A 25846-nucleotide genomic window follows, 5' to 3' on the forward strand; every position below is an offset into this window, starting at 1 on the left:
GACGTTTAATTTCCTTTTTGAATGTGGTTAATCGGTGATGTGTTAATTTTTTTGTTTACTTCCAGCGTTCAGGAACTTTTACGTAATTACCAAAATGTGGTGAACAGTATTCCATCTATTATTCAACCATTGTTGAAGCCTTTTATTAACCAAGTGGACGATGCACTGATTCCTGGACTGACTATGTTGTCTTGGACCTCCTTAAACATTGACAAATGTATGAAGCTTTTAACCAATATCAAAAAGTAACTAGGATGTGTAAATTAATTGAAATTAATTGCTTCGGTATGGTAAAGATTTGTTAAGATATTACAATAGATTTTATGGATAGCGGTTGCGATTTTACAGTAGGATTTTATGTCTAACATTACAGATGCTGTGATGTGTTCTATTGATGAAACGATTCCCACTGAGAACTCCCATGATTTTCTGAGTAGACACTAATGTCTGCATGGCATACTTTGACAGGCACAGAGTGAGAGATTTAATTGGCAGTAAGTCTACCTGAAATTTAGAGGCTTTTAGAACCCTGAAACATTTCCCATTTCAAGCTAAAATTTGGATTGAAGGGGGAGCAATAGCAGATGAAATATTTCTAACTTTATTTTATTTTATTTTATTATTTATTTCGAACAGAATAAAAGAATAAAAAGCAAATGTGAAACAGCATACAAAAAACAAAACAAAAATATTTATAAAGTGTCATAAACAATATCTATAAATAAATAAATAAATTCCACTTTTGTGGAAAAATGTAGTTTTATTAAATTGCTCACCTAATTTTTGGTTTGTTTTTAGTTGTAGATAATGTGTACATCTCCTTGAGAGAGCTGGAGAAAGTCGTGAAGCAAGTATCTGACACATTAGAGTGTAGGATTGAGAATATTCTGCACGAAATATCTCTTACTGCCCTGGTCGACCTTCCTGAAGATGACCTTGTAGAAGTTCCAGCTTTTCTAGAGATGACTGAAAATATTGTTGCCTCAGCTGGACAAGCTTTGTCTACGTATGTTTTAATTCTGATAATACTGAACTAAACTGTTAAATGTACTGTATGAATGAATCCTGGAAAGAAATGGATATTGTTTGCAATTCTGAATGGTCATTTTGATTTTTAACAAAAATAAAAGCAAGGTTATTGATATTCATGAAATTTATACAATCAAATATTAAAATGTGGCTAATAACTAAAATTATTGAATTATATCCTGGATTTCATAGGCGGTGATGAAATCTTGGGTCTGTGGCTTCCCTTCATAAAGCTGCCACCTAAAATAAGTGATCTGGCATTACAGGCACCAAATAAAGGTGTACAAAACTTCCTTCGCTCATCTCTTTTAAACTTTCCCCCTAATTAAACAAGAGAGAATGCGACTTTTTCGTGTCGTATCCCCCTTCTCTGCCTCCGTTTGCGCTGAGGCCTAATGGCGGAGCTGGCGGCCTCCAACCTGCGACCGACCCCAAGGCTCCGGAGGCAGAGCCAGCCAGGACTTACCAACGAGAGGCTGGCCGTCTTCGGGGCTAAGGCAGCGGTGGCCCGACTTGCTGGTGTGGCATTCTGGCTTTCGGCGGCGGTCTGGAGCTGATGCAGCGGGGCTCGGAGCTGAGACTGTGGGACCCGGACCTGGGGCGGCTGCCCGGATCTGGGGCGGCTGCCCGGAGCTGGGGCGGCGACCCGGAGCGGAGACTGTGGGACCCGGAGCTGGGGCGGCGGCCTGGAGCTGGGGCAGCGGCCCGGAGCGGAGACTGCGGGACCCGGAGCTGGGGCGGCGGCCTGGAGCGGAGACTGCGGGACCTGGAGCTGGGGCGGCGGCCTGGGGCGGGGGCGGCGGCCCGGAGCTGATGCTGTGGCGGGCCGTCTCGGAACGGAGACGGCGTTCCGGCTTTCAGCGGCGGCGACATCACCACGGAGGTCCGCTGGACTGGAGAGCGACATCTTCGGCCTGAATCGATCGCCTCAGCGCAGAGGGAGAACAAGGAGGGAAGAGACGGAGACTAAGACTTTGCCTCCATCACAGTGAGGATGTGCTTGGTGAACTCACTATGGTGGATGTTTAATTTGTGTTTATTGTATGTTTTGTTATTATTGATTTTGTGTATGACTGCAGGCAACATAATTTCGTTCAGACCGAAAGGTCTGAATGACAATAAAGGATCTATCTATCTATCTAGTTATCTAGTTATCTAGTTATCTATCTAGTTATCTATCTAGTTATTGAGACAAGGCAAGAGGATAGGAATAATCAGATATCAGCCTCGAAGACCTGTATAGGCAAGATAGACTGAGAGGCACCCTTCTATGCTGTAACATTTCATCAGGACTTGAAACAAATTAGGATTTTCCTATATAAGGCTGTTCAGACCATACTCATGTCACTTAGTAATTATTCAAAACTGATGGGAAATTAATTTGTAAGTAACTTTTTGTTTTAATTAAATGTCATGGTTTTGTTAAACATTGCCAAGAGAATCCATTCCAATAATGATTGTTGGTAAACCAGCATTTTGCAAAAATCAGAAAATTGACCAAAAATACATTGGAAATTATATTAAGGTTGTTTACATTCATAAACGTACACTGTAACAAAACCTGTAGGAAGGAACTGCAGATGCTGGTTTACATCGAAGATAGACACAAAACGCTGAAGAAGATGTTGAGCCACTTGAAGGGCAATAAGGTGGATAAGATTTGATCTTAGCAACATGTTCGGCACAGATATTGTGGGCCGCAGGACCTGTTCTTGTGCTGTACTGTTCTATGTACGAGTGCCATATTGATCCCTGTGATATCCCACTGATCACAGGCTTCACATTACAAAACAACCCCAACTGTCACCTTCTGTTTCTTTACATAGGTCACGTTGCTGCAGCTTAGGTTGCTCTAATAATAATGTGAATTGGATCTTGGAGTCAGGAGGTTGAGGGTAGCTCTTGGATCTTTCCATCAGGCAATTCAGGCTATAATATGTCTGATAGCTTAGTTATCTTGAAGATGAAGTTGTCGCATTTATGATGTTGTCCAGCTGGAAAGGGTACAGAGAACATTTACTAGGATGTTGCCAGGACTAGTGGATCTGAGCAATAGGGAGAGGTTGAGTTAGCTGGGACTCTATTCCTTTGAGCGCAGGAGGATGAGGGGTGATCATATAGTGCATAAAATCATGAAAGGAATAGATTGGGTAGATGCACAGAGTCTTTTGCCCAGAGTCTTTTGCCTAGATGAATCGAGGACCAGAGGACTTAGGTTTAAGGTGAAGGGGAAAAGATTTAATGTGGATCTGATGGGTAATTTTTCACACAAAGGGTGGTGTGTGTATGGAACAAGCTGCCAGAGGAGGTAGTTGAGGCAGGGACTATCCCAACCTTTAAGAAACAGTTAGACAGATACTTGGCTAGGACAGGTTTGGAGGGATATGGACCAAACGCGGGCAGGTGGGACTAGTGTGGCGGTATTGGCCAGTGTGGGCAAGTTGGGCCGCAGGGCCTGTTTCCAAGCTGTATCTATGACTCGATGACTCTATTTACCTAATGAAAGTACGGCATTCTTCTGTAGCATTTCATGTTGAGGGAAAGGTCTGTGTTATTAATGGATGACTTTATCGCTACATGAATGTACTAATGGCAGCACATTGCTGGCAAATCACAGGGCTTGTAATGTCTTCTGTTTGTTGACTGAAATCAAATGTGATCTACTTTAGCCTCTCTTGGAAAGAAATTAGAAGACGTCACAAATCTGCTGCGTCCACTTAGAAAGATTCTGTAATGAAGGAGATCCAAGCTTACTAATTACCTACCATCTTATTAACGTAGTATTTTTGGTTATTGGATATTATCTAAGTGTTATTATGTATACAAGTCTGTCAGCTGCAGCAAGTAAGTTGAGCTTATGGGACTTGATATTACAATCCCCACCTTCTTAATATTTTGAGTGGGGGTCGGGGTAAAAACTTCATTGGGGTCATCAGGTGGGCACCCTCCTTCCTTGGTGTTTCGTTGATAGGCCCACGACACCTCCAGAGGGCTCAACAGCAACACCTGGCATCCCAGGTGCTCTCCCCTCCGTTTTACCCCTCTTGCTGGTCATTTTGGAGCCCAGTTGGAGTCCTTCCTCTTCAGCCACAGCCATTGGCTGCTTCGCTCGGCAGCCTCTGACAGCGACCTGACGGCTTGCCGGAAGGCTTGTCCTCGAACTCCCATTCCCTTCAGGAGTATGGTTGTTGACATGGCTACAAACCCTCTACAACCAACCTCTACAGGGAGCACCTAAGTACGCCAGCCGACAGGTTCTGCCTTGGCTGCTAAGTCTGAATACTTCAGACATTTCAGTTCATACGCTTCACCAACCGCAGCCTCCCAAGGCACAGTTAACTCCACGATGCACAGGGACTTCTGTGAGGTTAACCACAAGATCAGGTCCGGCCTGAGATGAGTTGTGATGATCTCTGGTGGAAAGATGAGCTTCTGGTCTAGATCGGCCTGCATTTTCCAGTCCCGGGCAATGTCCAGGAGTGTCGGTTCCTTTCTTGCAAATGGCTTCTCTGGAAGTTGTCCTGCCTTTACAAAAGGGGTGGTGTTCAAGAAACCAGGTGTTGGGGGAGGGAGGGCATTGGTGGTAGTTCTCCTTCCTTCTAAGGTAATCGCCAGTTGTCGCAGGACCTGATTGTGCCTCCAGGTGTAGCGGCCTTGTGAAAGACTGGTTTTGCAGCCAGTGAGGATGTGCCTTAATGTTGCTGGGGTTTGGCAGAGAGAACATGATGGATCTTCTCCAAACCACTGGTTTAGGTTCTTGGGTGTGGGAAAAAACATTGTAGGTGGCTCTGATGATGAAGCTAAGACTGCTTCCTTCCATCTCCCACAGATCCCTCCAGGTAAGCTTACGATGCTCCATGTTTTCCAGGTAGTCCACTGGCCCTGTTTGGACTGTGAGACTGCCTTTGTGCATCTCTCTGCCTCCTCTTGCTGACGGACCTCAGCAACTACCAGCTTTCTTCTCTGGGTGGATGTTGCCTTGTGCCATATGGGTCCATTGTTCCATTGTCAGTATATTTGACATGACAATTAAACATTTTTGTCCTCTTGTCTTGTGGACCTTGACCTCCTAGAGATGATTCCAGGCATGAGAGGTCTGAAGATCCTAAGAATCATAACAGCAAATTTATAATATAGAAAGAAGCCATTTAGCTATTACGTTTGTGTCAGCTGAGAAATCTGAAACACAGCTTAATTTCACCTTCCAGCTCTTGATCCATGACCCTGCAGATCACAGCTTGTCAAATATGCATTTAAATGATTTAAAAATGTGATGAGGATTTCTGTCTCCACCATCGTTTTAGGCAGATTCCTAGAATTACATCATCCTCAGTTAGAAGAATATTTCTTCATTTACCCTCTGACCCTTCTATTATATTCTTCTTGCAGCATTTCAAGTATTTCTGTGGACAATCTTAGAAAACCTGAGACTGCAAACACATTAGTTATCAGTGAGGTCCAGTTTCTAAATAATGTGGGAGTATGATGACCATGTCCTTGCTCTTATGGCCTGAGATCCATGACCCACCCTGCACAGCAAGACGTAACCATTTTGCTGCCTCCAACAATGGAGAATTGCCAGCAACTTCACTTTGGACATGCTCATAGAATGAATGTCTTATTAAATGCTGGACAAATCACTCATTGTTAGGCATGGAACATCGTAACCTTGATGGAGTTTTCAGCTGCCTGCAGTCAGTCCTCAAGCTACGCATTCAAGTCTCTTGCCGTTTGTCAAATGTCACTTTAAATAACCATAAATGTAACAAAGTAGCATGATGTGCATTTCTAACTGATATGACTGTTCAGCAATTGTAAGATGAACCTCAATTATATCTACTGTATGTGCAGAAATGGCTTTATGTCAATCAGGAGCTCGAATATGAATTGTTCTCAGAAGTGGGCAGTCCAATTTTGTTATTTGCACGTGATAATAGTGAATATTCATCTAATTTTATTAATCTTATTATGTACATAACATTTCAAACTGCTGAGTTAATCTTGAAACCGTCTGTTTTTGAAGAAGAATATTCAGTATGAAAATGCAGGTTTTCTTATTTGGATGGTAAACATTTCATGATTTTCTCCATGTAGACAAAGCCAACAGGTGGAGTGTTCAATGTATCAATTAATGGACTCATTGAAACAAAAATTAAAGCCAACAGAACAAGCCAATCTTGAGGTAATTACCGATGGATGTGCCCAACATTAATTTTTCAAATAATTTTCACTTTTTAAACGTGCATTATTCTACAAATCATAAGGAGCTGTAAATTTTGAGCACCTAATCCAGAAAATAATCCTAATATTATTATTTAATAACTATAAAAAATGTTAATATTTAATAACTATTAAGTTGACCAGTTACCTACCAGAAGTGACTTTTTTCATGGTGCCTTTTTTAAAATTAGTTTCCAGTCAATTTGATGAAAATTTAGCAGTAATGATTACTGTGGTAAATAGTGTAAGCTTCTGGTAAACAAGTAATGCATTCATCATTACATGTTCATGTTTACAAAACCTTCAATATGAAGTTGAAAGGAGGCATCTTAACTTATTCAATTTCATTAGTTGCACTTACACCCTGGCTTCTATGCAGGATACGTATGCATGTTTGCATCCTGATGCAAAGCAAAAAACACGTTGTCAAGAATGCTTGCCCTGCTGCTACTATAACCTAATGGGACAACTTTGCCAAAGGAATGTCGATGCCTTGGTGAAATGTAAGTCTGAATTCATGATGTGAAAAATACATGATAATAAACTTACTTTGGTAATGCTAGTTTGATATGTTTTTATCGTTAAATTTGTTTTGCAGTCCTGTTGAGGTAGTGGTAATACTGTTACTTCTTTGGCAAGCCATATTCTATGGATGAAGGCATTTGACTGCCTATCAACTGATATTGTTAACTTATCTGCATAAATGGGATGTTCTCTATCACCACGTAAATCGAGGTATTGTTGACATGTTAATTTATTAGAATTTAAATTAGGTGGATAAACAGAAAGAATGACATTTTCTAGATTGTGAAAGGACTAAAGTATAAAATAAATGACAATCACAAAAGTTGGCATGCACATGGGGAGGTAGTAAAGAGAGAGAATGCAAAAAACTATTCATAGAAAGTAATCAAAGGCTTTTTTTTATCCTTCATGTGATAAAGCTGCCACTAGTGAAATCAGCATTTAAGATCTATCCCTAATTAGAATTGTACAGCATTGAAACAGTTCCTTTAACACACCGAGTGTGACTGTCAAATATCTGTTCATACTAATCCTATTTTATTTTCCCCACATTGCCATCAACTCCTCCCAGATTCTATCACTCACCTACACACCAATTCACAGTGGCCAATTAACCTCAATCCACACATCTGGGCTGTGGGAGGAAACTGAGCACTAACTAATTGCGCTAGCTAATTAGTAAATTAATTGTCAAGCTGAGACAGCTAGCCCAGGAATGCTACTCTGCATCTTGTTGGTGCTGGGATGGGTTAGAAGCTGGGATGTAATGTTAAAATTGTACAAGGCATTGGTGAGACCAAATCTGGAGTATAGTGTACAATACAATTTTGGTCGCCCAATTATAGGAAGGATGTCAACAAAATAGAGAGAGTACAGAGGAGATTTACTAGAATGTTGCCTGGGTTTCAACAACTAAGTTACAGAGATAGGTTGAATAAGTTAGGTCTTTATTCTCTGGAGCGCAGAAGGTTAAGGGGGGACTTGATAGAGGTCTTTAAAATGATGAGAGGGATAGACAGAGTTGATGTGATCAAGCTTTTCCCTTTGAGAATAGGGAAGATTCAAACAAGAGGACATGACTTCAGAATTAAGGGACAGAAGTTTAGGGGTAACATGAGGGGGAACTTCTTTACTCAGAGAGTGGTAGCGGTGTGGAATGAGCTTCCAGTGGAAGTGGTGGCGGCAGGTTCGTTGGTATCATTTAAAAATAAATTGGATAGGCATATGGATGAGAAGGGAATGGAGGGTTATGGTATGAGTGCAGGCAGGTAGGACTAAGGGAAAAAAGTTGTTCAGCATGGACTTGTAGGGCCGAGATGGCCTGTTTCCGTGCTGTAATTGTGATATGGTTATATGGTTATATGGTGAAACTATTAGATTGTTGTAAAACCTAATGTTCGTTTATTTATTTAAGAGGGAGTTAGATGTGGCCCTTGTGGCTAAGGGGATCAGAGGGTATGGAGAGAAGGCAGGTACGGGATACTGAGTTGGATGATCAGCCATGATCATATTGAATGGCGGTGCAGGCTCGAAGGGCCGAATGGCCTACTCCTGCACCTAATTTCTATGTTTCTATGTTTCTAACATCAATTTTATTTGTCCTTTTGGGAGCCCCGCCAATTACCCAGCCCATCTGCTTAACCACTCTTGTTTTCAGATTGCTCCATATATGCACCTTTTTCTCCAGTATGTGAAAAATTTGCCCCGCAGGTCCCTTTTAAATCCTTCCTGTCTATTTTTTTTTCAATTAACCAGTTGAGTTGAAAAGGAGCAAGAAACTGAACCACATTGTGTTAAAAAGAGCAGAAAATAAAACCAAGTGTGTTTCAGGTTCTCATTTATATTCTGCTTATGAGCAAAACAGACATTGGGAATCAGATGCAAATACAGGTGCACAACCTTTTATCCGAAGATCCAAATAACGGAAACCTCCGAATAGCGGACATTTTTTCGGTCCTTGAAAAAGGTCCTTGAAAACGTTCACCGAGGGCGGCCCGCAGAGGTGACAGCGGAACCTCCGGTCGGTCGTCGAAGAAAGGGGAACTAAATCCCCATTCATAAAAGAGAAGGTGAGGGTATATTGCGCGGGAGGGTTAATAATTGACAATATGCTGCTGCCAGCCCGCTGAGTTAAAAAGTTCCCACGGTAGACTCACGATACACAGTGCAGATTGTCGCTCCCTTCAGTTTCACCCCACCTACACCCCTCTGCTTCCCGGCCATGTGTGTGACCCCTTCCCTCCCCTCTCCAGCTCCCCGCCCATTGCACCGGCACGGGGGCTTTGCACTGTCTTCAAGTCGGCGATTGCAGCAGGACCGTGCACCGGAGACGTCAGGACCAACGGGACACCGACCCCCAGGCCCACCGCAAGCACGGAGAACCCAGAGGCCCACAGCCAACAGCAGCCCAGCCCAGCCCCGCTCCAACTACAGAGGAACCTGGGTTGCGGATGACGGGGCGCAGCTCGGGGCGTCGTAGGGGCCCATCGGGGAGCGGGTTCCTGTTGGTCCTGACGTCTCCGGCCACCTGCCATCCTCCGGGAACTGTACCGCCCTTGCAGGAGAGTGGGGTTGTTTGCAGTTGCAGAGGGAGGGGGCAAGGGCGGTACAGTTCCCAGTCCCAGTCTCAGCTCCAGTCCAGGGGGGTGGCCAGAGACGTCAGGACCAACGGGACACCAATACAATAATAACAATACCTTTTATTTGTCATTGAACCTCACATGAGATTCAAACGAAATTTGGTTTATGCAGCAAAGACTTGTCTCTCCCCTGCTCTCCATTCCTCTCCCGAAGTCGAGGTCAAAGCCCTCGGCGGGCGCTAGCAAGTCCGCGGCAATTTACAGCCGCGCCGGGCGTTGTAAGGCCCCCCTCCAGGTCACTCTGAACCCCGTAATTCGGGCGGGAGAAGTCGCCGCTGCCGGTGCCCCGCGAAGCAGTCTCCCACCGTGGACCCGCGAGCTCCCGGTGTCACCATCCACCGGAGTCGGGTCGCAGCAGCTCGCCGCCGCAGCTCTCCACGCTCCGAAGCTGGCTAGCTCCATGGAGGTAGGTCCGTAGGTCCACAGCTCCCACCGCCGCCCACCGACCCCCAGCAAGCACGGAGATCCCAGAGACCCACAGCCAGCAGCAACTCCAGCCCAGCCCCGCTCCAACTCCAGAGGAACACGTAGGGGCAGAAGCTGATGGTGTGCAAGGTACGTCTTGTTCTTGGGGTGGCGGATGAGGGGGCGCAGCTCGGGCTGTGGGCAAACTGCCACTTGTCGCCGTAGCGGCCCATCGGGGAGCGGATTCCTCTGGAGTTGGAGGGGGAGGGGGGTATTGTGCTGTTTGATCGCCCCCTGCTATCCCAGGGTCAGGGAGACACAGCGGCTTTTTAGACTGGTGGGCAATCACTTCCAAAGTTCTGCCCACACAGTCAGTACACCTCTCCTACACTGCATTTCATACAAACATTTATTCTGCAAGAAAAAACGACATTGAAGACTCAAACTCGCGATCGAGTAACTGCCAGGATCAAGGCGCAAACTCGCGACCTTGCGGATATGAGCCGAGCACTCTACCACTGAGCCAGCCATTAAAATCTACGCTAAAAAATTTCCATTCCGAAGACCGACAAATTCTGAATTACGAAAAGTGTCTGGTCCCAAGGCTTTCGGATAAAAGGTTGTGCACCTGTATAATGTTTTTGGACACTAGCATCCATCCCTAAGGTGCAATTTGATGACCCTTACCTTTGCTGCAATTATAAATTGACTCTTGATGACTGAGAACAAGCAGAGGCAATTGCTCTTGTTCATTGGGAATCAGGTTCATATTCATGTGTATCTTTGGTATCATTTTGATATCTTGGTATCTATTTTGATCGTGCACATTACTATAGAATTCTCTGTATTCTTGAAAGAGAATAAAATAATCATCCTTAAACATTTAGCATATCAAAAAAGTGCCATCTATATTACTAAAATTCTGATCTTGACCACTTCCTGTTCTGTATATTGATTTTAGAAAAAACACTGCCATTTACGGCTGTGACTTTTGGCCATCTTACTCAGAGTCCCTATCCGCTGCGCAGGAGAAGTGGATTTTTCCCATCGATGAAAAATAAAATAATTATTAGTGTTTAAAAAATGTTGAGATTCTCTCTCCTGAAGGCCACGCCCCTTCCGGAGGGACTATAAAACACGGAAGTGTTGAGTGCCTCAGTCAGTCTCTGCAAGATGGTGGAGTGAGAGGGTCACATCTCTCAGTCTTAGCTGAGAATAACACTGAACACATGTCCACTATACTGTGAGTGGTTTTACTGACCTGTCAGTGCCCTTAATGTGGTTTGAAAATTTGGTTTGGAAATGCTAAAGCTGTGTTGCCTTTGGTTTGGAAATGCTAAAGCTGTGTTGCCTTTGGTTTGGAAATGCTAAAGCTGTGTTGCCTTTGGTTTGGAAATGCTAAAGCTGTGTTGCCTTTGGTTTGGAAATGCTAAAGCTGTGTTGCCTAATTAAAGTTGCCTTGCCTAATTAAAGTTGCCTTGCCTAATTAAAGTTGCCTAACCTTCTATATAATTAAAAGTCTAATCTTGACCACTTCCTGTTTGCGCTTTATATTGATTTTAGAAAAAACACTACCACGTACGGCTGTGATTTTTGGCCGTCTTACTCAGAGTCCCCCTCCGCTCATCAGGTGCCGAGGGTTTTTCCCATCGATGAAAAATTAAAGAGATATTAGTGTTTAAAAAATGTTGAGATTCTCTCTCCTGTCAATCACGCCATAAAGGCCACAACACTTGGGGTGGGGGTGGGGGGGGGCATGGCTCAGTGTGGGCATGGCTCAGTCTCTGCAAGATGGAGGAGAGAGAGGTCACGACTCGCTGTCTTTAGTGGCCTTGCACCCTGCTTGAAATGGTATGAAACTGCACATGAATTTGGTGGCCTTACACCCTGCTTGAAATGGAATTGCAAGGAATAGCCATGAGTCAACTGCCAGCCCATCAGCCATGAGTGAGCTGCCAGCACAACAGGCTTGAGTGACTGAGCCACCAGCCCAATAATCCATTTGGCCCACAATGTCCATACTAGCTCTCTGTAAACCAGTCCCTGCAGCCCACAACACCCCTACTAGCGCTCCAGAAAGCCCCCCCCCCCCACGGGCCACCGATATTGGAATTGGTGGAGAGGTGGAATATTGCGTTGAGGGACCAGCCCTCCCGTGTGAACATGGGACCCAACGGGTCCCACTTATAATAATAATAACAATAATATCTTTTATTGTCATTGCACATAAGCACAACGAGATTTGGTATGCAGCTTCCAACCGATGTCATAACATAAATAACTAATAACATTTGGATTTAGATATCCCGAGAACATGGATTGTAAAAAGATCAGTAAAACATTCAAAATAGTTAAACAGACTAAAGTGCAGTCTAGTCTATATTACGAAATCTCTGATCTTGACCGCTTTTGGCCGACTGTGCTGCGATTTCCGAGAGAAAGCCGCCACCTACGGCCGTCATTTTTGGCCACCTCACTCAGAGCCCCCCTCCGCCGCAGGAGTGTGGATGATTTTTTCCGTCGATGAAAAATTAGAGATATTAATGTTTTTACAAAATTCCCCATTCTCTCTGCTGCCCCCGCTGGTGGCAGGGGGAGGGACTATAAAACCAGGAAGTGTCGTGCCTCGTTCAGTCTCTGCAGACCAGGAAGCAAGAAGGTCACAGCTCTCTGAGCTGCGAATAACACTGAACGCACATCTACTACTGGTGAGTCCCCTCAATGGGGCTGTAAAGTGGCTGCAGCCTTTTGTAACAAGTTTGTGTTCACAAAATGAATTTTGGTTGTCAGGTGTCTGCAGCCCAATTGTTTGCCTCGCCTTTTTTTTTAACAAGTTTGTGTTCACAAAATGAATTTTGGTTGTCGGGTGTCTGCAGCCCAATTGTTTGCCTCGCCTTTTTTATTTTTTATTTTTTTTATTTATTTATTAGAAGTAGACATATTATAAAATGTAGTTACATATTATAGTAAAAAAAAAACTTTTCATATACATCAGTCATACATTATTAAAATTTTCCATTATCAATTACTTCTGCTTCTAGTATTTTTATTTTTTATAGAAAGCGAGAAAAAGAGAGGGTAGAAAGTTACAAATAAAAAAGAAAGCAAAAAAAAACAAAAAACAACACAACAGAAAAACAAGGGAGGTGGAATGGGTTACCTGTAATACATCAATGGAGATAGGTTCGTAGGTTATAAAGTATAGTTTTTCATCTGTTCCTGAGTTCAAGTTTCAGCTGGGTCCTCGTGCTGTGCCAATCTATCCCTTCAGATAGTTAATGAATGGAGCCCAAATTTTATGGAAAAGATCTTGTTTGTCCATTAAGACAAGTCTAATTCTTTCTAAGTATAGGGTCTCCGACATTTCCGTAATCCACATTTTAATTGTGGGGGTTGTAGGGCCTTTCCAAAATTTTAATATTAATTTTTTTCCGGTTATTATACTGTAATTGAGGAAGTTTCTTTGGTTTGTTGTGAGTGTTAAGCTTTGTTCCGATATTCCAAGTATTATTAATTTTGTGTCTGGGTCCAGTTTTGTATTAATAACTTCTGAAGTTATTTCAAAAATATCTGTCCAGAAATGTTTAAGTTTTATACAGTTTGCAAACGTATGTGTTAAATTAGCCTCTAAATGTAGACATTTATCACAAATAGGAGAGATTTGTGGGAAGATTCTATTTAGTTTTATTTTAGAGAAGTGTAGTCTATGTAAGACCTTGAATTGTATTAAAGTATGTCTGGCATTTAATGAACATTGATGTATTTGTTGTAAACTTTCGTCCCACATATCTTTCGTGATAGGATGACCTATTTCATTTTCCCATTTGTATCTATATGGTTCGGTCGGTGGTACCTCGTTATTTAGTAGGGTGTTATAAATATAAGCTATAAGTTTTTCAGCCCAATTGTTTGCCTCGCCTTTTTTTAACAAGTTTGTGTTCACAAAATGAATTTTGGTTGTCGGGTGTCTGCAGCCCAATTGTTTGCCTCACCTTTTTTTTAACAAGTTTGTGATCAAAAAATGAATTTTGGTTGTCGGGTGTCTGCAGCCCAATTGTTTGCCTCGCCTTTTTTTTAACAAGTTTGTGTTCTCAAAATGAATTTTGGTTGTCCGGTGTCCGCAGCCCAATTGTTTGCCTCGCCTTTTTTAACAAGTTTGTGTTCACAAAATGAATTTTGGTTGCCGGGTGTCTGCAGCCCAATTGTTTACCTCGCCTTTTTTTTAACAAGTTTGTGTTCACACGATGAATTTTGGTTGTCGGGTGTCTGCAGCCCAATTGTTTGCCTCGCCTTTTTGACAGGTTTGTGTTCACAAGATGAATTTTGGTTGTCGGGTGTCTGCAGCCCAATTGTTTGCCTCGCCTTTTTTTTTAACAAGTTTGTGTTCACAAAATGAATTTTGGTTGTCGGGTGTCTGCAGCCCAATTGTTTGCCTCGCCTTTTTTTTAACAAGTTTGTGATCAAAAAATGAATTTTGGTTGTCGGGTGTCTGCAGCCCAATTGTTTGACTCGCCTTTTTTTTAACAAGTTTGTGTTCACATGATGAATTTTGGTTGTCGGGTGTCTGCAGCCCAATTGTTTGCCTCGCCTTTTTTAACAAGTTTGTGTTCACAAGATGAATTTTGGTTGTCGGGTGTCTGCAGCCCAATTGTTTGCCTCTCCTTTTTGACAGGTTTGTGTTCACAAGATGAATTTTGGTTGTCGGGTGTCTGCTGCCCAATTGTTTGCCTCTCCTTTTTAACAAGTTTGTGTTCACAAGATGAATTTTGGTTGTCGGGTGTCTGCAGCCCAATTGTTTGCCTCGCCTTTTTGACAGGTTTGTGTTCACAAGATGAATTTTGGTTGTCGGGTGTCTGCAGCCCAATTGTTTGCCTCGCCTTTTTTTTTTAACAAGTTTGTGTTCACAAAATGAATTTTGGTTGTCGGGTGTCTGCAGCCCAATTGTTTGCCTCGCATTTTTTAACAAGTATGTGTTCACAAAATGAATTTTGGTTGTCGGTTGTCTGCAGCCCAATTGTTTGCTGCGCCTTTTTGACAGGTTTGTGTTCACAAGATGAATTTTGGTTGTCGGGTGTCTGCAGCCCAATTGTTTGCCCCGCCTTTTTAACGAGTTTGTGTTCACAAAATGAATTTTGGTTGTCGGGTAGCTGCAGCCCAATTGTTTGCCTTGGCTTGGCTTTTAAAATTGTTGGATGCCTGCCCAAGCATCCATACGGCCCACAATGTCTATACTAGCCCTCTGGAAACCAGTACCTTCAGCCCGCAACACCCATGCTAGCGGAACAGACAGCCCCCCCCACTGGCGAGCAATATTGGAATTGGTGGAGAGGTGGAATATTGCGTTGGTGACCAGCCCTCCCGTGTGATGCTGGGACCCAACTGGTCCCACTTAGTCTAGTATTTAATAAAGATGAGCAAAATATTATACTGAATGGACAATAGGTGCAGGAGTAGGCCCTTCAGCCCTTCGAGCGATTCACTGTGATCACGGCTGATCATCCACAATCAGTACCCAGTTCCTGCCTTCTCCCCATATCACTTGACTCCGCTATCTTTAAGAGCTCGATCCTACACCCTCTTGAAAGCATCCAGAGAATTGGCCTCCACTGCCTTCTCAGATTCAGATTCAGATTCAATTTTAATTGTCATTGTCAGTGTACAGTACAGAGACAACGAAATGCATTTAGCATCTCCCTGGAAGAGCGACATAGCAAATGATTTAAATAAATAATAATAAGTGATAATAAGTGTCCGGGGGGTGGGGGGGTGATTGGCAGTCACCGAGGTACGTTGTTGAGTAGAGTGACAGCCGCCGGGAAGAAGCTGTTCCTGGACCTGCTGGTTCGGCAACGGAGAGACCTGTAGCGCCTCCCGGATGGTAGGAGGGTAAACAGTCCATGGTTGGGGTGAGAGCAGTCCTTGGCGATGCTGAGCGCCCTCCGCAGATAACTCTTGCTTTGGACAGACTCAATGGAGGGGAGCGAGGAACCGGTGATGCGTTGGGCAATTTTCACCACCCTCTGCAATGCCTTCCGGTCGGAGACAGAGCAGTTGCCATACCATACTGTGATGCAGTTGGTAAGGATGCTCTCGATGGTGCAGCGGTAGAAGTTCACCAGGATCTGAGGAGACAGATGGACCTTCTTCAGTCTCCTCAGGAAGAAGAGACGCTGGTGAGCCTTCTTGATCAGAGTTGAGGTATTGTGGGCAGAGAATTCCACATATTTACAACTCTCTGGGTAAAAAAGATTTTCCTCATCTCTGTTTTAAATAGCCTCCCCCTTTTCTTAAAATGTGGCCCCTGGTTCTGGACTCCCCCAACATCGGGAACATGTTTCCTGCCTTGAGGATGTCCAATCCCTTAATAATCTTATATGTTTCAATAAGATACCCTCTCATCCTTCTAAATTCCAGTGTATACAAGCCCAGTCGCTCCATTCTTTCAACGTATGACAGTCCCGCCATTCCGGGAATTGACCTCGTGAACCTACGCTGCACTCCCGCAATAGTAAGAATGTCCTTCCTCAAATAGGGAGACCAAAACTGCACACAATACTCCAGATGTGGTCTCACTAGGGCCCTTGTACAACTGTAGAAGGACCTCTTTGCTCCTATACTCAACTCTTGTTATGAAGGCAAACATGCCATTAGCTTTCTTCACTGCCTGCTGCACCTGCATGCTTACTTTCAGTGATTGATGAACAAGGACACCCAGATCCCGTTGTACTTCCCCTTTTCCTAATTTGATACCATTCAGATAATAATCTGCCTTCCTGTTTTTGCCACCAAAGTGGATAACCTCACATTTATCCACATTAAATTGCATCTGCCATGCATCTGCCCACTCACCCAACCTGTCCAAGTCACCCTGCATCCTCATAGCATCCACCTCACTGTTCACACTGCCACCCGGCTTTGTGTCATCTGCAAATTTGCTAATGTTACTCTTAATCCCTTCATCTAAATCATTAATGTATATTGAAAATAGCTGCGATCCCAGCAGTACCTTGCGGTACTCCACTAGTCACTGCCTGCCATTCTGAAAGTGACCCGTTAATTCCTGCTCTTTGTTTCCTGTCTGGCAACCAATTTTCTATCCATGTCAGTACCCTACCCCCAATACCATGTGCTCTAATCTCCTTTGTGGGCTCTTATCAAAGGCTTTCTGAAAGTCCAGGTACACTACATCCACTGGCTCTCCCTTGTCCATTTTCCAAGTTACATCCTTTTTGCCTAGTCACATGTAATTTTTTCACTGAAAAAATGTAAAAATAATTTCACTCAGCAAAAAAATGGCTATTTGTAAAAAAATTGCCTAGTCACATGTGATTATTGTCACATGTGACTAGGCACAGTGAAATTATTTGCTGTACCCAACATATACAAATAGCACCCACCTATGGAGTTGACAAAGTTAGAATGCTGAACATTGCAGTAATGTCTTTGGCAACCAAAATAATCCTTCACCAATAGAATTACAGTACTCCTGTATCAAATTGAATAAGAACAAATTTGCCAATGATAGAGGACATTCAATTAAATATATTTGTGCAAAATCTTTCTCTAGAACTTTCACCTTGGTTGTATTGCTAAATACAATATATAGTAACACATGCACATTGAACACTACTTCTGAAATTCAGTTCCATCAGCTTAAATAGAACCAGATTTTGGAGGTAGAAAGAGTCATACAGGATCAAAAGAGGCAATAGACAATAGGTGCAGGAGTAGGCCATTCAGCCCTTCGAGCTAGCACCGCCATTTAATGTGATCATGGCTGGTCATCCAACTCAGTATCCTGTACCTGCCTTCTCTCCATACCCCCTGATCCCTTTAGCCACAAGGGCCACATCTAACTCCCTCTTAAATACAGCCAATGAACTGGTCTCAACTACCTTCTGTGGCAGAGAGTTCCAGAGATGCACCACTCTCTGTGTGAAAAATGTTTTTCTCATCTCGGACCTAAAGGATTTCCCCTTTATCCTTAAACTGTGACCCCTTGCCCTGGACTTCCCCAACATCGGGAACAATCTTCCTGCATCTAGCCTGTCCAAACCCTTAAGAATTTTGTAAGTTTCTATAAGATCCCCCCTCAATCTTCTAAATTCTAGCGAGTACAAGCCAAGTCTATCCAGTCTTTCTTCATATGAAAGTCCTGACATACCAGGAATCAGTCTGGTGAACCTTCTCTGTACTCCCTCTATGGCAAGAATGTCTTTCCTCAGATTTGGAGACCAAAACTGTACGCAATACTCCAGGTGTGGTCTCACCAAGACCCTGTACAATTGCAGTATAATAATAATCTTATATGTTTCAATAAGATATCCTCTCATCCTTCTAAACTCCAGAGTATACAAGCCCAGCCGCTCCATTCTCTCAGCATACGACAGTCCTGCCATCCCGGGAATTAACCTTGTAAACCTACGCTGCACTCCCTCAATAGTAAGAATGTCCTTCCTCAAATTAGGGGACCAAAACTGCACACAATACTCCAGGTGTGGTCTCAATTGGACTCTGGACTACAGAAGGACCTCTTTGCTCCTATACTCAACTCAGGACCTTTTTGCTCCTGTACTCAACCTATACTCAGGCTATTTGGCCCAACTCGTACATGCTGAAAAGTTGTGTCGGGAGGAACTGCAGACGCTGGTTTAAACCACTAAAGCCTGACTCCCTTTTATTCTGAAATCTACAAGCCCTCACCTTAACGGCTTCTTTTTAAATCTCCCACTCTCCTGCTCTTTCTAGCTCAGCAGTTTCTTGTGAACCTTTAGCTTGCAGTTGTTTTGTTATCAATATAATTCCATAGAACCATCGGGCTATTAAACACTACAACCTCCAAATAAGATCCAAATTACACAGACTTTGGACATCGCTTTTGTCTTTGCACTATTATTGATTATTTTTATTTAGTTCTAATTTGGGACATATGACAGTAAAAACTCTTGATGTGCAGAACATTTCGTTCATTTGGACTGTAGATACGATTGAGGCCAAATTTGTACTTGAGTTGTTGAGCAAAATATGAACATTTTATGTAATTATTCATTAGACTTAATGGAAATGATTTGTGAGATTGCATCTAATGAAAATGACATTGAGTTGATTTTTCTGATGGTATAATTTCTCATTGTGCCAAATGCATTCCTAAAGAACAATATGGGAACATTGACTTTATATGCAATTCCTAATCTCTTCACCTGTAGACTGATGTTTTGTAAATATGTCTGTAGGTACCAGGTTATCATTGGATGCTCTCAGGCGTCATTTACATGTCACTACTTCTAAGTATGAGGCAGCAAAACCATTTCCCAGTGGTGATGTCGAGACACCAACGACTCCATTCTTCAAATCTAAGATTGTACTGGTAATTCCATGTGTTGTCATGCGACCAAGTCTGGAGGATATTCAGGTACCACGATGAAAAATTACGAATATTTTGGGTTGTAATTTATAACTGCTGTAGCATTTCTTTCTATTCATAAAATAAACTGATAAACAGATATACAAACAGGATGTAATTGGCTATATTTTTTCCATAATGCCCATGTACCTTACATGTATAGAACTGTTGCACTTTAATTTCCATGTCAGTATTGCATCTTGATATTTTTTTGATCAGAACAGTACAGCTTAGAACAGGAATATGCCCTTCAGCCCACTATGTGACCAATACCCCTCCATTCCCTGCATATCCATTTGCCTATCTAAAGCCCCCCAAATGCCTCCATCATATCTGCCTCCACCACCAATCCTGGCAGCGCATTTCAGGCACCCACCACTGTGTAAAAACATGCCCTGTACATCTTTAAACTTTGCCTCTGACCTTAAACCAATGCCCTCTAGTCTTTGATTTTATCACCCTGGGGAAAAAGGGCTTGACTGTTTACCCTATCAATACCCCTCTTTAATTTTATATATTTGTATCAGGTCTTCCCTCAACTTTTGAATTTCCAGAGAAAACAATCCAAGTTTGTCCATATAGCTCCTCATAGCTAAAACCCTCTAATCCAGGCAGTGTTCTGATAAACCTGCACCTTCGCCAATATTAAATAATATGAATAAAATACTATAATTTTACTGATACAATTCATGTCAAGAAGGTGGAAGGAAATTATAATTCTTGTGAATTGTTACATTTACGATAGCGCGGGAGTTGACAATGAGTTGATTTCTGTATTTATATGTGAATTAGGTTACATGGATGAAGTGTCCTTGGGAGAGATGGGTTGTTAATTTCAATATAATGGTTGCTTATTATGAGTCATATTAATAGCTGTTTGGGACTTTTCACTCACGGTTGGCCTGATGACATTGAATGGGACTGAAGGGATAGGCTAATCTATGAATAAAAGGCTCCACGCTGTTTTCTGGAGTAGGTGTGAAATACCTTTTTCCACATGAATTGTGCTGAGAACATATTTGCAAAATAAATACAGAAAGATTTAGAAACATCTGAGAGAGTTCTTTACAGGCAAATCAGCTTCTTTATTCAGCTATTTCTATCGAACATTAAATAGTACCTCAGCAATACCCAGGGCCGGTGCTAGGAATTGCGGGGCCCAATTAGAAAACTGATGGCGGGGCCCCTACTCTCAGGGCCGGCCTTAGGGGGTGCGGGGCCCAATTGGGAACAATTTTGGTGAACCCCAGATTCCCAGCCAAGGTGTGTCAGCCCAGTTATTTAGTATATATTATGAAATTGTACAATAGGGTGTGATGGATTCTACACTGTGTGAATCTCTCCCGCTCCCTCCCGTTTGACTGTCAGTAGCTCCGCTGCTTCCAACCTTTACCGTAGCAGCTAATTATCATTAAACTGCATTATGTGATTGGACACAATGCCCTTGGAGACAGCGGCTGATTGGACGGGAGGAGATCTATTTGTGATTGGACGGGAATTTTAAAGCAAGCTGGTTGGTGATTGGATGCAACCCCCTTAGAGACAACGATTGATTGGCCGCCAAACAAAATTGTCAAATCTGTAACAAAAATCGCGGGTCGGTGCGAACTCAGTGGATCTGGTTGTATCTCCAAACTAATCTGGTTGTATCAACCAGACTATCTGGTTGTATCTCCAAACTAATCTGGTTGTATCAACCAGACTATCTGGTTGTATCTCCAAACTAATCTGGTTGTATCAACCAGACTATCTGGTTGTATCTCCAAACTAAACTGGTTGTATCAAGCAGACGGTACACAAAATTGCTGGGGAAACTCAGCGGGTGCAGCAGCATCTATGGAGCGAAGGAAATAGGCGACGTTTCGGGCCGAAACCCTTCTTCAGACTGATGGGGGGTGGGGAAAGAAATAAGGAAAAAGGGAGGAGGAGGAGGAGCCCGAGGGTGGGCGGATGGGAGGGTGGGAGGAGACAGCTAGAGGGTTAAGGAAGGGGAGGAGACAGCACGGGCTAGCCAAATTGGGGGAATTCAATGTTAATGCCATAAGGACGCAAGGATCCCAGACGGAATATGAGGTGCTGTTCCTCCAATTTCCGCTGTTGCTCACTCTGGCAATGGAGGAGACCCAGGACAGAGAGGTCGGATTGGGAGGGGGAGTTGAAGTGCTGAGCCACCGGGAGGTCAGGTAGGTTATTGCGGACTGAGCGGAGGTGTTCGGCGAAATGATCGCCCAACCTACGCTTGGTCTCACCGATGTAAATCAGCTGACATCTAGAGCAGCGGATGCAGTAGATGAGGTTGGAGGAGATACAGGTGAACCTTTGTCGCACCTGGAACGACTGCTTGGGACCTTGAATGGAGTCGAGGGGGGAGGTGAAGGGACAGGTGTTGCGTTTCTTGCGGTTGCAACGGAAAGTGCCCGGGGAGGGGGTGGTGCGGGAGGGAAGGGAAGAATTGACGAGGGAGTAGCGGAGGGAGCGGTCTTTGCGGAAGGCAGACATGGGGGGAGATGGGAAGATGTGGCGAGTGGTGGGGTCACGTTGGAGGTGGCGGAAATGGCGGAGGATTATGTGTTGTATTTGCCGGCTGGTGGGGTGAAAGGTGAGGACCAGAGGGACTCTGCCCTTGTTGCGTGTGCGGGGATGGGGAGAGAGAGCAGTGTTACGGGGTATGGATGAGACCCTGGTGTGAGCCTCATCTATGGTGGCGGAGGGGAATCCCCGTTCCCTGAAGAACGAGGACATTTCCGATGCCCTGGTATGAAATGTCTCATCCTGGGAGCAGATGCGGCGTAGGCGGAGGAATTGGGAGTAGGGGATGGAGTCTTTACAGGGGGCAGGGTGGGAAGACGTGTAGTCCAGATAGCCATGTGAGTCAGTGGGTTTGTAATGTATGTCGGTCAGGAGTCTGTCCCCTGCGATGGAGATGGTGAGGTCAAGGAATGGTAGGGAAGTGTCGGAAATCGTCCAGGTGTATTGCAGTGCCAGATGGAAGTTGGTGGTGAAGTGGATGAAGTCAGTCAGTTGTGTGTGGGTGCAGGAGGTGGCACCAAAGCAGTCGTCAATGTAGCGGAGGTAGAGGTCGGGGATAGGGCCCTGGTACGTCTTGAACAAGGATTGTTCAACGTACCCGACAAAGAGGCAGGCGTAGCTGGGGCCCATGCGTGTGCCCATAGCTACGCCTTGTGTTTGGAGGAAATGGGAGGAGTCAAATGTAAAGTTATTGAGGGTGAGGACCAACTCCGCTAAGCGGAGGAGAGTGACAGTGGCTGGGTATAGGTTGCTCCTCTGGTCGTGGAAGAACCGGAGGGCTCTGAGGCCATCCTGGTGGGGGATGGAGGTGTAGAGTGACCGGACATCCATGGTGAAGATGAGGGGGTGAGGGCCCAGAGAGTGGAATGCGTGGAGGCGGCGGAGAGTGTCTGAGGTGTCTAGAACATAGGTGGGGAGGGATTTGACCAAGGGGGATAGGATGGAGTCAAGGTATGTGGAGATGAGTTCGGTGGGGCACGAACACGCAGAGACAATGGGTCTGCCGGGAGACCCGGGTTTGTGGATTTTGGGGAGAAGGTAAAAACGGGCCGTGCGGGGCTGGGGAACGATGAGTTTGGAGGCTTGGTCAGGTAGGTCGTGGGAATTGATGAAGTCGGTGATGGTGCTAGAAATGGTGGCCTGGTGCTCGTCAGTGGGGTCATGGTCCAAGGGTAAGTAGGAGGAGGTGTCCGAGAGTTGGCGCGTGGCCTCAGCTTTGTAGAGATCGGCGCGCCAGACTACCACGGCACCTCCCTTGTCGGCTGGTTTGATGACCCAGTCTGGGTTTTTGCGGAGTGATTCGATGGCAGTGCGTTCAGAGGGGGAAAGATTGGAGTGAGACGGGAGTGGAGAAGTTGAGGCGGTTGACGTCGCGGCGGTAGTTCTGAATGAAGAGTTCCAGAGCCGGGACTTTCTGAGGGGGGTTCCACGAGGAGGGGGTGCGTTGGAGACGGGAAAAGGGGTCATCATTAGGGGGCGAGGACTCCTTCCCATGGAAGTGCGCTGTGAGGCGGAGACGACGGTAGAAGCGCTCCAAGTCATGGTGGGCGCGGAACTCATTGAGATGGGGACGGAGGGGGACAAAGGTGAGACCTCTGCTGAGGACAGACCGTTGGGTGGGGGAGGTCGGGGGGGATGGTGAACACCCGGCAGGGGTGGGAGTTGGGGCCAGAGGAAGGCAGGTGGGTAGACTGGGGACGGGGCGATGTGTGGGGGGGGGGGGGTTTGTGTGTGTGGGAGGGGTGGTGGGTGGTCAGGGGGTGGGGGGGAGAGCGGGTGTGACATGGTTGGGGGGGGATGGGGGAGGGTCAGTGGAGCAGACTATCTGGCAGACTATCTGGTTGTATCTCCAAACTAATCTGGTTGTATCAACCAGACTATCTGGTTGTATCTCCAAACTAAACAGTATAACATGCAGGTACATTCATTTAAAATTCAGTGATTATTTCACATGATTTCTCACTGTGTAAAGCTCAATATCTGACCAATTTCTGTTTAACACGTTTGGTCTGCCGTGAGCATTTTTCTCTCCCAAAATAGTTCACATCTAGAAAACCGATCAACGAACCAGACAGCAGTTGGACGCAGTCATAGAACCATAGACAATAGGTGCGGGAGTAGACCATTTGGCCCTTCGAGCCTGCACAGCCATTCAATATGATCATGGCTGATCATCCAACTCAGTATCCTGTACCTGCCTTCTCTCCGTACCCCCTGATTCCTTTAGCCACAAGGGCCACATCTAACTCCCTCTTAAATATAGCCAACGAACTGGCCTCAACTACATTCTGTGCCAGAGAATTCCAGAGATTCACCACTCTCTGTGTAAAAAATGTTTTTCTCATCTCAGTCCTAAAAGATTTCCCCTTTATCCTTAAACTGTGACCCCTTGTTCTGGACTTCCCCAACATCGGGAACAATCTTCCTGCATCTAGCCTGTCCAACTCCTTAAGAATTTTGTAAGTTTCTATAAGATCCCCCTCAATCTTCTAAATTTTAGCGAGTGCAAACCGAGTCTATCCAATCTTTCTTCATATGAAAGTCCTGACATCCCAGGAATCAGTCTGGTGAACCTTCTCTGTACTCCCTCTATGGCAAGAATGTCTTTCCTCAGATTAGGAGACCAAAACTGTACGCAATACTCCTGGTGTGGTCTCACCAAGACCCTGTACAACTGCAGTAGAACCTCCCTGCTCCTATACTCAAATCATTTTGCTATGAATGCTAACATACCATTCGCTTTCTTCACTGCCTGCTGCACCTGCATGCCTACTTTCAATGACTGGTGTACCATGACACCCAGGTCTCGTTGCATTTCCCCTTTGCCTAATCGGCCACCATTCAGATAAAAGTCTACTTTCCTGTTTTTGCCACCAAAGTGGGTAACCTCACATTTATCCACATTATACTGCATCTGCCATGCATTTTCCCACTCACCCAGCCTATACAAGTCACCTTATAGCCTCCTAGTTTAGAGGGGTTTAAACGGTTTAGAGATGTTTAGAGGGCTTCAGATAGGTTTAGAAGTGTTCAGAAGTGTTGTGGAGGGAAATAGGGGGGGGGGGGGGGGATAGACGGGGTTTAGAGGTGTTCAGAGGGTCCCAGAGGGGTTTAGAGACGTTATAAGCCCCCCGTGAGAAATTGTATTTCTCTGAAATTGAAGATAGACATAAAGCTGGAGTAACTGAGCAGGACAGGCAGCGCAGCGACTCTGGAGAGAAGACCCTTCTTCAGACTGAATTGAACTCTCGTCGGTGAGAGTACTTGTGATTGTCTGAAGACGGGTCTCGACCAGAAACGCAACCCTCTCCCCAGAGCCCATGCCCGTCCCGCTGAGCCACCTTCAACTTCAGAGTCAAACAAAAAACACAGAGTGCTGGAGGAACTCAGCGGTCAATGCGGCTGCCTCACCCGCTGGGTTTCTCCAGCATTTTTGTCTACCGCTAAACGTCAATGATTCCGGGAATGCTGAGGAGACAGGGTGATAGAGAGGGAGTAGGAGAGCTAGAGAGAGACGAGATGGTGAGCGGGAGAGAGAGAAGGAGGGAGAGAGAGAGCAAAGCACAGAGAGACACAACGTGGGTCGGTAGGTGAATGACTAACCTTCCCACCAGGAAGAAGCCCCTTCTCGCGGTCCGGGGCCCTCACTCATGATGGTGAGTTTAAAGAAATTCTCAATGTGTCATCGATCTACATTCCTCAGTAAATGTAATTGTGTTTTAAACAAGTATTTATGACGCCGCGTGAATTTTATACAAAGGAACACGGCGTCATTAATACTCATTCAAAACACAATAACATTTACTGAGGAATGTGGATGGATGCAGATTGATATAACAACTTGTTAACAACTTCATGTTAAGAAGTGCTAACAGTACTAGTTAACAAATCGTTTGTGTCTGATGGCCGTGCAGTGGTTGTTATACATGGTCGTTTAAAAAAAAAATCCGCATGGCGAATTAAAAAATATAATCTTTATTTAACAAAGAGAATTCGTATTTCCGTACGAAATACGGAACATTAGTGCGGGGCCCCCATTAGGCGCGGGGCCCAATTGGGGGCAATCGGTCAAATCGGCTTAAAACCGGCCCTGGCA

General features: G+C 44.6%; 1 protein-coding gene across 2 annotated transcripts in view; it reads left to right on the plus strand.

Moving 5' to 3' along the window:
* Nucleotides 1-25846, plus strand: part of LOC116966099 (dynein heavy chain 5, axonemal-like) — a 350576-nt gene that overhangs the window by 74191 nt on the left and 250539 nt on the right. For both annotated transcript variants that reach the window (XM_033012270.1, XM_033012280.1), the window contains 5 exons: nucleotides 66-217; nucleotides 799-1006; nucleotides 6124-6211; nucleotides 6629-6752; nucleotides 19052-19230. In XM_033012270.1, coding sequence (XP_032868161.1) covers nucleotides 66-217; nucleotides 799-1006; nucleotides 6124-6211; nucleotides 6629-6752; nucleotides 19052-19230 — 751 coding nt within the window. The remainder of the gene's footprint in view (nucleotides 1-65; nucleotides 218-798; nucleotides 1007-6123; nucleotides 6212-6628; nucleotides 6753-19051; nucleotides 19231-25846) is intronic.

This window comes from Amblyraja radiata, chromosome 2 (assembly GCF_010909765.2).
Source record: "Amblyraja radiata isolate CabotCenter1 chromosome 2, sAmbRad1.1.pri, whole genome shotgun sequence".
In the NCBI taxonomy this organism is placed as follows: Eukaryota; Metazoa; Chordata; class Chondrichthyes; order Rajiformes; family Rajidae; genus Amblyraja; species Amblyraja radiata.